At 51.8% G+C, this 14,893-nt stretch overlaps 1 protein-coding gene across 6 annotated transcripts in view; it reads left to right on the top strand.

Moving 5' to 3' along the window:
• ATP2B2 (ATPase plasma membrane Ca2+ transporting 2) overlaps positions 1 to 14,893 on the top strand; it is a 464,478-nt gene that overhangs the window by 432,163 nt on the left and 17,422 nt on the right. For all 6 annotated transcript variants that reach the window (XM_049862310.1, XM_049862309.1, XM_049862313.1 and 3 more), the window contains 4 exons: positions 8,388 to 8,567; positions 8,767 to 8,854; positions 12,454 to 12,560; positions 13,171 to 13,362. In XM_049862310.1, coding sequence (XP_049718267.1) covers positions 8,388 to 8,567; positions 8,767 to 8,854; positions 12,454 to 12,560; positions 13,171 to 13,362 — 567 coding nt within the window. The remainder of the gene's footprint in view (positions 1 to 8,387; positions 8,568 to 8,766; positions 8,855 to 12,453; positions 12,561 to 13,170; positions 13,363 to 14,893) is intronic.

Raw genomic sequence — 14,893 nt, 5'->3', positions numbered from 1 at the left:
ATAGGTCAGCCCAGGTGCTCCTCAGGTTCCTTCTGAGCCCTGGCCTCCTCTGGAAGGTTTAACCTCCTATCTTTTTTGCCTCCTCAGTCAGTGTATTCCTATTAGTGGGCTTTCCTCTCACCTTAGAGCACCCTCACGTTGTGAATTTAGAAGGTGTAAGCTGTATTTTCCCCCACATGTCTGTCAGTTTGTCGTACCGTGGGGGCTTGCATGTTGCTGTGATGCTGGAAGCTATGCCACCGGTATTCAGATACCAGCAGGGTCATCCATGGCAGACAGGTTTCAGCTCAGCTTCCAGACCAAGACAGAGTAGGAAGAAGGACCTGGCAGTCTACTTCTGAAAATAATTAGCCAGTAAAAACCTTATGAATAGCAGCAGGACATTGTCTGATATAGTGCTGGAAGATGAGCCCCCCAGGTTGGAAGGCACTCAAAAGATGACTGGGAAAGAGCTGCCTCCTCAAAGTAGAGTAGACCTTAATGGCAGGAATGGAGTCAACCTTTTGGAACCTTCATTTGCTGACGTGGCATGACTCAAAATGAGAAGAACAGCTGCAAACATCCATTAATAATTGAAACGGGCAATGTACGAAGTATGAATCTAGGAAAATTGGAAATAGTAAAAAATGAAATGGAACGCATAAACATCAATATCCTAGGCATTAGTGAGCTAACGCGGACTGGTATTGGCCATTTTGAATGGGACAATTATACGGTCTAGCATGCCAGGAATAACTTGAAGAGGAATGGCTTTGCATTCATCATCAAAAAGAACATTTCAAGATCTACAACACTTCCAGTGATAGGATAATATCCACATACCTACAAGGAAGACCAGTTAATATGACCGTCATGGATTGAATTATATCCTCCCAAAAATTCCTGTATCAACTTGGTTAGGCCATGTGCGGTTGTCCTCCATTTTGTGTTTGTAATTTTATGTTGAAAGGATTAGCGTGGGATTGTAACGCCACCCTTACTCAGGTCACCTCCCTAATCCAAGGCAAAGGGAGTTTCCCTGGGGTGTGGCCTCCACCACCTTTTATCTCTCAAGAGATAAAAGGAAAGAGAAGCAAGCAGAGAGTTGGAGACCTCATACCACCCAGAAAGCAGCACTGGGAGCAGAGCATGTCCTTTGGACCTGGGGTCCCTGCGCCTGAGAAGCTCTTTGACCAGGCAAAGTTTGAGGACAAGGAATCTTCCCCAAGAGCTGACAGAGAGAGAAAGCTATCCCCTGGAGCTGACACCCTGAGTTTGGATTTTTAGCCTACTTTACTTTTACTGTGAGGAAATAAATTCCCCTTTGTTAAAGCCATCCACTTGTGGTATTTCTGTTATGGTGACACTAGGTAACCAAGACAGCGATTATTATTCAGATTTATGTACCAACTACTAAGGCCACAGATGAAGAAATTGAAGATTTTTACCAGCTTCTGCAGTCTGAAATTGATCGAACATGCAATTAGGATGCATTGATAATTATTTGTGATTGGAATGCGAAAGTTGGAAACAAAGAAGAAGGATAGGTAGTTGGAAAATAAGGCCTTGATGATAGAAATGATGCCGGAGACCGCATGATAGAATTTTGCAAGACCAATGACTTCTTTGCAAATATCTTTTTTCACCAACATAAACAGTGACAATATACATGGACCTTGCCAGATGGAATACAGAGGAATCAAATCAACTACATCTGTGGAAAGAGACAATGGAAAAGCTCGATATCATCGGTCAGAATAAGGCCAGGAGGCAACTGCAGATCAGACCATCAACTGCTCATCCAAGTTCAAGTTGAAACTGAAGAAAATTAGAAAAAATCGATGAGAGCTAAAGTACAATCTTGAGTATATCCCACCTGAATTTAGAGACCATCTTAAGAATAGATTTGATGCGTTGAACACTGATGAAGGAAGACCAGATGAGTTGTAGAATGACATCAAGGACATCAGCCGTGAAGAAAACAAGAGGTCATTAAAAAGACAAGAAAGAAAGAAAAAAACAAAATGAATGTTAGAAGAGACTCTGAAACTTGTTCTTGAACGTCGAGTAGCTAAAGCCAAGGAAGAAATGATGAAGTAAAAGAGCTAAACAGAAGATTTCAAAGGGCAGCTTGAAAAGACAAAGTAAAGTATTATAATGACATGTACAAAGAACTGGAGATAGAAAACCAAAAGGGAAGAACACACTCAGCATTTCTCAAGCTAAAAGCACTGAAGAAAAAATTCAAGCCTCGAGTTGCAATACTGAAGGATTCCATGGGGAAAATATTAAAAGACGCAGGAATCATCGAAAGAAGATGGAAATACTACACATGGCCACTATACCAAAAAGAATTGGTCAACGTCCAACCATTTCAAGAGGTAGCATATGATCAGGAACCTATGGTACTGAAGGAAGAAGTCCAAGCTGCTCTGAAGGCATTGCAGAAAAACAAGGCTCTAGGAATTGATGGAATATCAATTGAGATGTTCCAACAAATGGATGCAGTGCTGGAAGCTCTCATTCATCTATGCCAGAAGATTTGGAAGACAGCTACGTGGCCAAGTGACTGGAAGAGATCCATATTTATGCCTATTCCCAAGAAAGGTGATCCAACAATATCATTAATATCACACCAAGTAAAATTTTGCTGAAGATCATTCAAAAGCCGCTGCAGCAGTATATCGACAGAGAACTGCCAGAAATTCAGGCCAGATTCAGAAGAGGATGTGGAACCAGGAATATCATTGCTGATGTCAGATGGATCCTGGCTGAAAGCAGAGAATACCAGAAGGATGTTTACCTGTGTTTTATTGACTATGCAAAGGCATTCAACTGTGGGGATCATAACAAACTATGGATAACATTACGAAGAATGGAAATTCCGGAACACTTAATTGTGCTCATGAGGAACCTATACATAGATCAAGAGGCAGTTGTTCTAATAGAACAAGGGGATACTGCATGGCTTAAAGTCAGGAAAGGTGTGCATCAGGGTTGTATCCTTTCACCATATCTATTTAATCTGTATGCTGAGCAAATAATCCAGGAAGCTGGAATGTATGCAGAAAGGAACATCAAGATTGGAGAAAGACTCATTAACAACGTGCGTTTTGCAGATGACACAAACTTGCTTGCTGAGAGTGAAGAGGACTTGAAGCACTTACTAATGAAGATCAAGGACCACAGCCTTCAGTATGGATTACACCTCAACATAAAGAGAACAAAAATCCTCACAACTGGACCAATAAGCAACATCATGATAAGCAGAGAAAAGATTGAAGTTATCAAGGATTTCATTTTACTTGGACCCACAATCAATATCCATGGAAGCAGCAGTCAAGAAATCAAGAGATGCATTGCATTGGGCAAATCTGCTGTGAGAGAACTCTTTAAAGTGTTGAAAAGCAAAGATGTCACCTTGAAGACTAAGGTGTGCCTGACCCAAGCCATGGTGTTTTCAATCGCCTCATGTGCATGCGAAAGCTGGACAATGAAGAAGGAAGACTGAAGAAGAATTCATGCCTTTGAATTGTGGTGGTGTTGAAGAATATTGAATATACCGTGAACTGCCAGAAGAACAAACAAATCTGTCTTGGAGGAAGTACAGCCAAAATGCTCCTTAGGAGCGAGGCTGGCAAGACTACATCTTACATACTTTGGACATGTTATCAGGAGGGAACTGTCCCTGAAGGACATCATGCTTGGTAAAGTAGAGGGTCAGGGAAAAAGAGGAAGACCTTCAACGAGATGGATTGACACAGTGGCTGCAACAATGGGCTTAAGCATAACAACTATTGTGACCATGGCACAGGACCAGGCAGTTTTTCGTTCTGTAGTACGTAGGGTCGTTATGAGTTAGAACTGACTCAACGGCACCTAACAACAACAACAACAAAGCTGTATTTGAGCAGTGACACTCAGAGTCAAGAGCACAGGTTCTAATCCTGCCCCTGCCACTCACTCACTGATAACCTCAGGCAAATCTCTTCCTTGGGCCTCAGTTTCCCTATCTGAAAAATGAGGAAGTTGGCCTGTCCAGCATTCGCAAGTGAGGTACACCGTGGGGTGCCCGGCAACACTCCCTAAAAGTATAAAAGCTCAGACCTGTTGATTCAGAGTCTCTTTGGGGAGTGGGGCGGAGGAGTGGACACAGGGCCCTAGGAGACCAGCAGGTATGGTTTTATCTGTTTTTCAGGATAGATAATTTGTGCATATGGAGCCAAATGCAAAATGTTCAAAAGTACAGGTGAAGTAAGCACCCTACAGCACCCCCAGATCCCCAGTTTCTGCCCCAGGGGCAGCACTGCCACCAGTTTCTGGGGAGTGTCGGTGCCTGTAGTGGGTGTGTCTGTAACGCTCTTCAAGGAAACTGAGGCCCAGTCAGGGAGAAAAGCTCAGGCCTGAACAACCTCTGGGGTCCCTCAAATGGGTTCAGACCCGTTCTGCAGCTGTCACAGGCTTTAAACAAACCCTGCCTCCCTCGGTTTCCCCTCTGTCAAGAGGCAAATGTCCCCTGAGAAGGCCACAGGTCAGGAAAGATAAAAACACACTTGCCAGAGCATTCTACTACCAGACGTAACTGAGGGAGCATTTCCTGAGGCTGATTGGAGCCAGTGCGGATAGAGCCACCGGGAGAGCGACGGTCTGGGGTTTGCCAGGTTATCCGGGGGTGTTTGGAGCCCTGGAAGTCACAGACAACGGCTGTCACCAGAAACAGCAGATGTTTAGAAGCTTTTATTTAATGAAAACAGGAAGCGCCTGTTTCTTGGCTATTTTTCCTCATGGAGAAACATCTAGGATAATTTTAGCAAAAAAAGCATTTATTTTTTTTTTAACGTTGCAAGGATTTTATTTATGGGAAAATCCTATTTCACTGTCTCTCGGGGATGGAGTATAAGTCTTATTCACCTCAAACTCCTCCGTGCCCAGAACACTTAGATGCTCCATAGCTGCTTGTCGAAGGGATAAAGGAGGAAACAATCAGAGAAAAGACTGAGAGCGCTTTAAGGAGCTATCCCTTTGGGTTGGAAGAGTCAAGAATGGCTGCGTGAACAGAGAGCATTTCAGGAAAAAGATGGGTAAGATTTTGGACACAGAGAGATGGAGGGAGAGAGGGCATTCCGGGCAGAGGGAACAGCATGGGCAAAGGCAAGGAGGTGGGAAGGGAGAGGAAAGGCTAGAAAAGGAGCTTGGAGCCAGATGGTGGTGGGTTTGCACGTCCTCATCTGAATCCATTCACTCGGTGCTGCATAATATCATGCACCAGAGGTCAGGCATCAAGGGCTGAAGGGCACAGAGATGTTTCACGGTGACCCCTATTTACTGAGCATCCCCCATACCTCCCTCCCTGCCAGGCCCCTGTGTGGCTGAGCCCATGCTGAGTCCCTGCCCTCCAGCGCTCACAGCCTGACGGTGAAGGTCCGTACGCGTGGCACAGGGACCAAAGGGCAGGGCAGGGCAGGGCAGGGCAGGGCAGGAGCACAGCAGCAGAGCCCGGCTGGAGGGACTGCTGCCAGAAAGAAAGTAGGATTCCACAAGATGGCCCCCAAAAGCCTTCTCGAGTGTTTCCACATCTGCCTTCAATATCCCCCACATTCAAGACAGGTCACAGGCCAGGAAGGTGCCTGACCCAGGAATCACAGCAGAGCACTCACCCCAGCACTCCAGCTGTACCTGATGCCCACTCACCCCCACCCCCACCACACAGCTATCTGTAGCCTACCTCTGCATCCCGCCCCTCCCAAAGCAGGAAGACTACTAGGCAACAGGATCCAGTGTTTGGTCAACGTCCCTCCCTCCGTCCCTTGTCTCTAGCATCTGCTGGGGCAGCCCTGTGCTTGGTGCTGTTTGTGCCTTGTTCCAGAATCCCCCCAGCCTCACTGAAGGGTGGGCACAGTCATCCCCATTTTACAGATGAAGAAACCAAGGCTGAGGTGAGATCACAGCACAGGTCTGCCTGCCCCTAGGGCAAAGCCCCGCCTTTGGTGCCTAAGCCTTCTCTCCCCGGGCAGGGACTCCTCCCTGCACAGCCTCCACCAAGCCAAGTGTCACAGAAAGCAGCCTCCTCCTTTTTCTCACAGAATCTGCTTGTCTGAGGAAGGCCAGGAGATGCGGCTTCCAGGCAGGTGGATGTCAGCTCCCTGAGAGAGCCTTGGAGGAGTCTTTTTAAAACATGACATGGTCACACCATTGCAGGTTCAAACTCACACAGCTCCCAGTGCCTGAAGGAGCCACTCCTAGTCCCTAGTTCCAGCACCTTCAGCTATCAGGCCTCTCTCCAGCTTCTTGGGCACCCAGCCCCTGACCCACATCGTCCCTCAGCTTCAGCCTCTCCAGGTCACCAGCAGCACCCCTCTGGGCCTGTTCACACCTTGAAGCCTCTGCACAGGCCGTGCCTTCTATCTGGTCTGCGCATCCTGCCTTCTCTGCCCAGGCACCTCATGGAACAGTTCTCTTCTGTGTAGCACCAGCCCGGGGCACAGTGCTGGGCAGTTAGTGCTGACTGAATGGAACCAGCTGATAACACCTCCTCCAGGAAGCTCTCAGTGATTTCTCCTTCCCACCTATTTCCCTCTAAAGTAACAATACCTCCTCCGTGCCCCCAGAGCCCCCTCTACAGTCCTTTACTGGAGCCCTTGCCTGTATATCCTGAATGAATTTAGTTCACATCTATCTGCTGCCCTCTGGAGTACAAGAATACAGGTCTGACCCAGAGTAACTGCTCCATTCTCTGCAAAAACAGTTAAGAGAAAGAATAAGCTAGACTTGTTCTACCATGGAGGAGTCAGCCTTGGAGGAAGTGAGCACCCTGTCAGAGGTATGCAAGCAAAGGCTAGCCAACCATCTGCTGGGGCTGCGAGGGAGGAGATCCAGGCAAGGAGCAGAGCATCAGAGTCAATGACTCAAAGTCCCTTCTAATTCCAAGACCTCAAGTGTCTTTCAAACAAACATAACCTCAATTTCTCCTTTTGGGGCTAGAGCCAGTAAGGTGTGCGTTCCCAAAAGAACAGCAGCTCTTACCCATCCTTTGGGGCAGGAGACAGCAGGGGCTGCAGCCCGGTTACAGCCTATTGTGAGGACATCAATAAATTATGTAAATGGCATCTTGGACAGTCCCCATCCCTCTACTCGGCTCCATAAAAAGAGGTCATGGTTTGCTCATGCGAGCAGTGGCTGTGGCACAAGGCCTTGCTCACGTGGCGCCTGAACCCTGAGCAGGTTCAGGAAGGGTCTTCCTCAGGCCCCAGAGTGCAGGCTGCTGGAGGCTGGTAGTCTCACCCTGCACTAACCCTTCAGTGGTAGAGATCATTACCTGCAGCCACAGAGCCTGTCTTTAAGACAGCTCTGCTGGCTAGACAGGTCTCCTTACCTTGCCTGGAGCCTGCCCCTCCACCCCCTCGCTCCTCAGTCCACCCTGTCTTGCCTTTGGGGGCCACACCAAATGATGTTTGGTCATGGTCAGGAGTCTGGATTTTTCTCCTGAAGGAGAATGATCCTGGCAGGCTGGTGGCCAGGACAGGGGAGAAGGTAGAAGAGAGGCAAGGCCAGAGGCAAGGAGACCAGACAGGGGGCTGCGTTGAGATGAGGGTGATTGGGGCTAAAGTAATGGCAGATGGTACAGGTGGACAGAGGCAAGATACATTCGAAGTCTTCCCTTGTTCTCACAATCCCTGGGGGCAGAGTGGGGGCTAATGGGCAGGAGTTGTCCACAGTCATGTTTTGGAAGGACGATCTGACTCTGGTTAACTGCTGGGCAAATCCAACAGCTCTATATCAGGGTGGGCACTGGAAGGAGTAAGGCCTTGCTAGCTTCTGATTGGTTGGCTCTGCTCTGGCCTGATTGGTCCAGATGTCAGTTTGTCATTACAGCCCAGCAAACAAGACACAGTCCTTAGTCTTGCCATGAAATGTTATATTTTACATGAAGCATAATCATTTGTATTTATTCTAAGCCAATGTCACATTCTAAAATATGTCCCCAGAAAAACCTGGGAATACACAATGTATCTATCATCGAGTTTGCAGAAACTGGCTGAGATATGAAGCAGGGTCAAGTTCAAGTGCACTAGTAGAATGGTGTGCACTCTCACATGAGGCCAGGGTCTGAGGGGGTGCTTATTGGAGCCTTTCTTAAAGTCCATGCCCAAGTCAGGAAAGCCAATGGTTTCATCCCTGGACGAACTAATGGTTAATAGATGGTGGCTGTCTGTGACTCCATGCAAGAAGGATTCTGTGACCACATCAGGGTTTAATCAGAGGATTCTGTGATTGATTAATAATGCGGGTCATGGCCATAGGAAGGGAGGCATTTGCCCATGTGCCACATTTGCCACCAGTATCTAGTGGTCATCTAGTCCCGTTACAGCAGAGTGCCCTCCCTCCATGACTTCTGCCTTCTTGTCCAGGTCCCGGAAGCCATTCGAAAGTGCCAGCGGGCAGGCATCACGGTCCGCATGGTCACTGGTGACAATATCAACACAGCCCGGGCCATTGCCATCAAGTGTGGCATCATCCATCCTGGGGAGGACTTCCTGTGCCTCGAGGGCAAGGAGTTCAACCGGAGGATCCGCAATGAGAAGGGGGAGGTAGGTAGCCCAGCATAAAGGGTGCTTACAGGAGTGAGCCTGGGTGGGGGGCTGGGAGGCATGGACGCTGCATGGCTGCACAGATGCCAGCCAGTGTGCTGCTAAGAGCCCAGGGACTCTGAGCAAGTCACCTCCCTTTTCTGGCCTCAGTTTCTCTCCCCAACCCCACCGATCCACCTTCCCCCCAATCCCTCTCCAGATTGAGCAGGAGCGAATCGACAAGATCTGGCCAAAGCTGCGAGTGCTGGCTCGCTCCTCCCCCACGGACAAGCATACCCTGGTCAAAGGTAAGACTCGGGCGGGCTCAGGCTACTCTGAGGCCTCACAGGGCTTCCTCTCATGGCATCGGAAGCTTCTTTCCAGGATGGACGTACCCTTGCCTGCGGCTCCCCACACCTGCGCCACATTTGTCTCATCCTCTTTGCAGCCTGGAAAGCCTCCTGTGGTCCACAATGAGATGGGGAGGTTATGAGACTTCTCTTTGGGCCTCCACCTCCTTTGGGAAGCAATGGGACTAGGCCCATCTGGGGTCCAAAACTCACGGCCTGGGTGCCAAATGGAGCCCATAGACATGTTTTATTTGTCTGGTAGAGAGCCTTGTTTTATGTTGAATTTGAATCGCTTAATACAGACCCCGCTCCACTCTCTCATGTTTGACAGGCTCCACCAGTCCTCATTATCTTACACACAGCGCATTCATTTATTTATGTTATCAGTCTCACCCCAGAGGTTTGTGAGTTTGAGACCCTTGGTCAGCCTGGTCTCTGAGGCCCCCAACCAACATTCTGTGACCAATACCCTGGGAATGGCCTATCCTGAAAATAATAACCTGAGAGATGAGGCCAGAAGCCAGAATCATTCTCTCCCCACCTCTCACCAGAGACAGGGCACCCCACTTACTGAGCCCCTGTTAGATGGCCCAGTGCTGGGCCCTTTTAGAGTCACACAGCTCTGGGTTCAAATCCCAGCTCTGCCACTGACCTGCTCTGTGGCCTTGAGAAAATCCCTTAATGTCTAGGGGGGAGGGGTCAGTTTCTGGCCGAGAACATCCCTAGGGCATCTCGGATTCCTCTCTCAAATGCTGCCTCAGGGTATTAATGGTGGCCAATCTGGCCTAGGGACAGACATAGGGAACATGGAGTTGTGGATACCCCAGCATGAGGCTGCGGCCCCGGACCCATTCCCAGTTCTCAGATGGAAGGCACTCACTCCCTTACTCATTTATTCACTCACTCGTTCTCATGGTAAATGTGTGTTGAGGGCTTCTGCTGTGCCAGGCCCTGCTCCAGACAGACAGGGCCCCTCCCTATTGGAGTTCATAGTCAGGATCCATCTAGCAGATGTGCAATAGGCTGTGTCCCCACAGAAAGTGCACAGCCGTTATTTGCAGAAGGGTGTGGGGGCACACTCCTGGCCTCTGACTCGCCTGGGGAAGAGTATCAGGCCACAGGCCATCAGAAGTGAGAGTGGGGGTAGGGGGCAAGGGTCTGTGTCTCAGGCAGAGCAGGGGACTAGACTATGACAGCCCAGAGGCAAAAGGTTTCCAGGCACCTTCAGGGAATGGAAAGAAGTTCAGTGGGGCTGGGCTGGGAGGGAGGGGAGAGGCACTAGAGAGGGGTACTGGAGTTAGATCTGCAGGGCCTTGAACTCCAGGCCAGTGGCATGGAAGCCAGCCCAGGATCAGCGAGCCATGTTGGTTTAAGGGGAGGAGCGCTGGTTTAGAGCACTCACTCTGAGGGACCATCCAGGGACTGCCCAGCTGTCAGATGGTGACACCCAGCCTAGGGTGATGCCAGTGAGGGTGTAGGTCAGAGGAAGATGGGGGTGGAACCGCCTGGCTTCGTAGTTGTTGGGATTTAGGAGAGGATGAGGGATACGCAGGTGTCCGGTGTCCTTCCTCCTACGCTGAGAGCTTACAATGTGCTGGCACCACCCCATTTTCAAGAGGACAGCTGGGTGTTAGGAATCACAGGAGACAGGACAGATTTCAGGGGAAACCAATGCATCCAGTTTAGGACTGGCTGAGCTGGAGGCCCCTGATGTCCATGTGGAGATGTCCAGAAGACAGTGGGACATGGGGACAGAGCTCGGGGTGAGCTGGGCCTGGGACAGAGATACGGCGGTGTGTGCCAAGTGGGTAGAGAAGAGAAGCCAGGCTGTACCAAGAGCTCCCTGCCCCACCAAGTGAGAACCGTCAAAGGAGACCAAGGGGAGATGGTCAGAGAGGTAGGAGGGACCCCAGAAGCCAGCAGTGTCCTGAAGCCAAGGAGGAAAGCCTTCTGAGAAAAGGTATGGGCCACAGCCTGAACAGCTGCTGAAGGGTCCTGAGAGACAAGGACAGGGAGGGCATGCCCGTGGAGTGGGGGCGACCGCAGGGCTGGAGAGGGCTAATCTGAGGGTGGAGGAGCAAGCTTGGTGGGGGTTGCCTCTATTGGTGCTGTGCAAAGGTTGGTGGCAGCCATGGGCACTGGAGCCACAGAGAAAAAATTAGACCCTCCCTGCCTTGGAGGAGGGAACAAGGCCTCAAATGCCACATGGAAAGAGACTGAAGAGGCTGAGTCCAGGGCATTGGGACTTCAAGGTGGCCACCAGCTGGGCAGGAGCAGCCAAGGACACAGCATTGAAGCTGGGCCTTGAAGACGGTGGAACTTTCACAGTTGCAAAGGGCAAAGGGCTGGTGGTGGGGTGAGGTTTGGGCAGCAGGAGATGACCCCCAAATGGGGAAACTTCATTTCCTCATTCCACAGACATTTATTAGGCTCCAGGTGTGTACTAGGCATAGGATGGGGAGCCACACATAGCTGGGGAGGCCACATAACTAGAGTTACAGTGATCTGATGTGGGATGTCCAAAAGACTCCCCAGAGAAAATGGCATCCAAGCAAAAGCTGCAGGTGGATGTCAGGAGCACACCTGGCTGAGGGAACAGCCTGTGTGAGGACAGAGACAGGTGGGAGGGGGCTTTGAGGGACTGCAAGTAGTTGCTTGTGGCTGGAGCACAGACTGGGGGTGGCCAGAGGGCAAGAAAAGACCTTAGAGAATGGGTAAGGCCTGACCTTGGAGGACTCTGTGAACTGAGCTAAGAGTGCCGATTCGATCCTGAAGGGAGAATGAGAAGAGAATGACTTTCAATGGGAGGGGCGGGGCAGGTTCACACTGGGGTTCTAGAGAGATCCTGGGGCTGCCATGGAGAGAGTAGGTTACAGAGGGAGCCCAGAGCTGCAGTGAGAGGGGACAGGCTTGGTGCAATATTTGATGAGCTGGGTGAGAAAGCAATATGATGAGGTTGACACCTGACTTCTGTCCTACCCCCATGGATACCTCTGCTTGGGAGCCCCAAGCTACGAGCCCCACAAACTCCACTGATGACCTCTCCCACCTGCCCTTTCCGCGGGCCCTTATAAGTGGCTGGAACCATACACCCTCTGTTCATTCTGCTGTTTTGTGAACATTCTATTGTGGGTGATGTCTGGAGAGAGGGTGAGGCCAAGGCTGGGCCAATGGGTCATCAGCCAAGGCCTCCTCAGCGTGACTGGACTCCCCAGGGAGCAGGTGGTGGGGTCTGGCAGGACACTGGGGGCCCCAGAGAGCAAGAGGGGACCCTGGAGACAGAAGGAAGGTGTTTCTAGTTAGGGTGGCTGCAAGGATGAAGAGGGCTGCTGGAAGGATGAGAGGGCCCGGCCACTGGGGGCCTCCAGCCAACGCTGCGCTAAAGTGCTCAGACATCCCCTGAGGGTGCTGGGAGCTGTGGGCAAGCCCTGAGCTGGGGAGAACTAGAACAGGTGGGGGAAGCTGGGCCCAAGCCTAGCCCTGCTGAGGGTCTGGGCTGGACAGCTGCCCCACCTTCTGAGGTGGCCCAGGGCCCTGAGCACGCCCCTGCCCCACAGGCATCATTGACAGCACCCACACCGAGCAGCGGCAGGTGGTGGCCGTGACCGGGGATGGGACCAACGACGGGCCTGCACTCAAGAAAGCTGACGTGGGCTTCGCCATGGTAGGGGCGGCTCTTGAGGATGGGCTTCCTCTGGCAGGGGTTCGCAGGTGGGGGTGGAGGAGGGGGTGCACTGGGACGCCCTCTGCCTGGGGATGAGGGGCTGGCAGAGGCCACTTTGAGGTAGACTGAGGCAGAGGGCTGGCATCGGGAGCTGGGCCTGTGAAGAGAGTGAAGAACAGGTGTGTGTATATGTCCCTGTATGCTAAGGCTGCATGGGAGGATTGGGCTTGCGTATGTGGGGGGTTCTGAAGGATTGAGGATGTGTAGAGGTATGAGGAAGGAGCACTGGTGGCACAGTGGTTAAGTGCTCAGCTGCTAACCAAAAGGTCAGAGGTTCAAACCCACCAGTGGCTCAGTGGGAGAAGGGTGTGGCAATCGGGAAAAAGATGTAGCCGTCTGATTCTGTAAAGATTACAGCCTTCGAAACCCTATGGGACAGTTCTACTCTGTCCTGCGGGTTGCTATGAGTCAGAATCAACTCGACAGCAGTAGGTTTGGTTTGGTTTGGTTTTAGGGGGTGTGAGGGCAGTGTTGCCAGAGCTCCTGGCCTTGGTGTCCGGCTCACCTTCCCTTGGCCACCCCACCCAGGCTCCCGTCCCTGTCCCCACAGGGCATCGCAGGTACAGATGTGGCCAAGGAGGCCTCTGACATCATCCTGACTGACGACAACTTCAGCAGCATCGTCAAGGCTGTGATGTGGGGCCGAAACGTCTATGACAGCATCTCCAAGTTCCTGCAGTTCCAGCTGACGGTCAACGTGGTGGCCGTGATTGTGGCCTTCACGGGCGCTTGTATCACACAGGTGGGTCCTTGGGAGTGGGTGTGGACAGAGGTATACCATTGTCTAGAGGAGGAGGGGGGCCTGGGGGGCCCTGTCAGAATGCCAGGGATGGGCACAGCCATCAACAAGTGCCCACTGAGGTCAGGAGCTGCACCACAGACTTCTGTGCAGCCCTGGGCATTTGAGGAAATGTGCTCAGGGGTGGCATGACTTGCCCAAGATCACCCAGCAAATGGAGAGATGCCAGGCCTTGTGCCCACATCTGCCCCATCCAGGCACTGCCTGGTCCTGTTCCAGGAGGCAGGAGAGACAGCCCTCAAGGGGAAGGCAGAGTTCCACAGGCCAAAGGGAGGAGGGAGGCAGGAATGGGGTGGGCCCAAGGGGAATTAGGCAGCCCCAGCTAAGGGCAAGGAGGTAGAGGGGCCTGGGGTGCTTAGTTCCAGAGTACAGGGTGTTGGGGAGAGGACTGTAGGGGCAGGAGGAAGGAGCGCCAGGTCATGTCTCGGTGGCAGAGGCAGGAGTCTGCCCAGGTCACCATGCCTGGAACTCAAGCAGCTCCATGCACTGAGCAGGGGCAGGACCTGGACAGCAGGTATCATAGAGGCAGAAACTGAGGCTCTGAGGATGGACTGGCCAGGCACCTGCCATTAATCGGTGGCTTCCTGGTCCCCCCAGCCAGCTGGCCTGCCTGGCCCAGGGGCCGACCAGCCTGGGCTGGGGAGGGGAGGATGGGCTCCCTTGGCCCCAGGGCATCCCCAAGGCCTGGCCCCTCCAGCAGCTAATTGGGCAGAAAAGCTCCTGCCCACAGGAGTCCCTGGAAGCCAAGAGTCCAGCACTACCTCCAAGAGCTGTGTGGCCCTGGGAAGGCTGCTCCCCTCTGTTGATTCTGAGCCCTGGGATGCCCCTGGCTGCTACCCTACCCTAGACCAGAGAGTCAGAGCCCTGTGGGTAGCTGGGTATGCTCCCTTCTGCTCAGAAGGCCTTCTCCCCTGGTCTGTGGACGAGAAGCTCCCTCTAGTGGCAGTTTGGGGAACACCCGCTTGCCAGCTGCAACTCACAAAAACCAGTTGCCATCAAGTGGATTCCAACCCGTAGCAACCCTACAGGACAGAGTAGAACTGCCCCCACAGGGTTTCTGAGGAACAGCTGGTGAATTCAAACTGCCAGTCTTTTGGTTAGCAGCCCAATGCTTAACCACTGCGCCACCAGGGCTCCTGATAGTTCCTTGGGAACCAACTGATGCCAGATGAGGAAAATGAGGTCTCAAAAGAATTATCAGTTTGCCTGAGGTCTTAGATTGAGTTTAGTGGCTGATATGACTGAGACCTGGCAGGGCCATGCAGTCCTTGGGTAGGAAGAAGGGGGAACTTCACCCTGGGAGCGGGGTATGTTGAACAGGGGGCAGGAAATCAGAGCAGGAGGGCAGGAGGCTGCTGGGGGCTGTGAGCCCTGGGGCAGGGGAGCGGAGGATGGGCAGAGTGGCTGAGCTGGAAGTGACAAATGTCTAAGAGGAAGATGAGCAGGATTCGGGGAGTGAGTGTATGGGGTGCTG

Source organism: Elephas maximus, chromosome 20 (genome assembly GCF_024166365.1).
Source record: "Elephas maximus indicus isolate mEleMax1 chromosome 20, mEleMax1 primary haplotype, whole genome shotgun sequence".
NCBI classification, from domain to species: domain Eukaryota; kingdom Metazoa; phylum Chordata; class Mammalia; order Proboscidea; family Elephantidae; genus Elephas; species Elephas maximus.
This window is presented reverse-complemented; position numbering and strand designations above follow the sequence as displayed.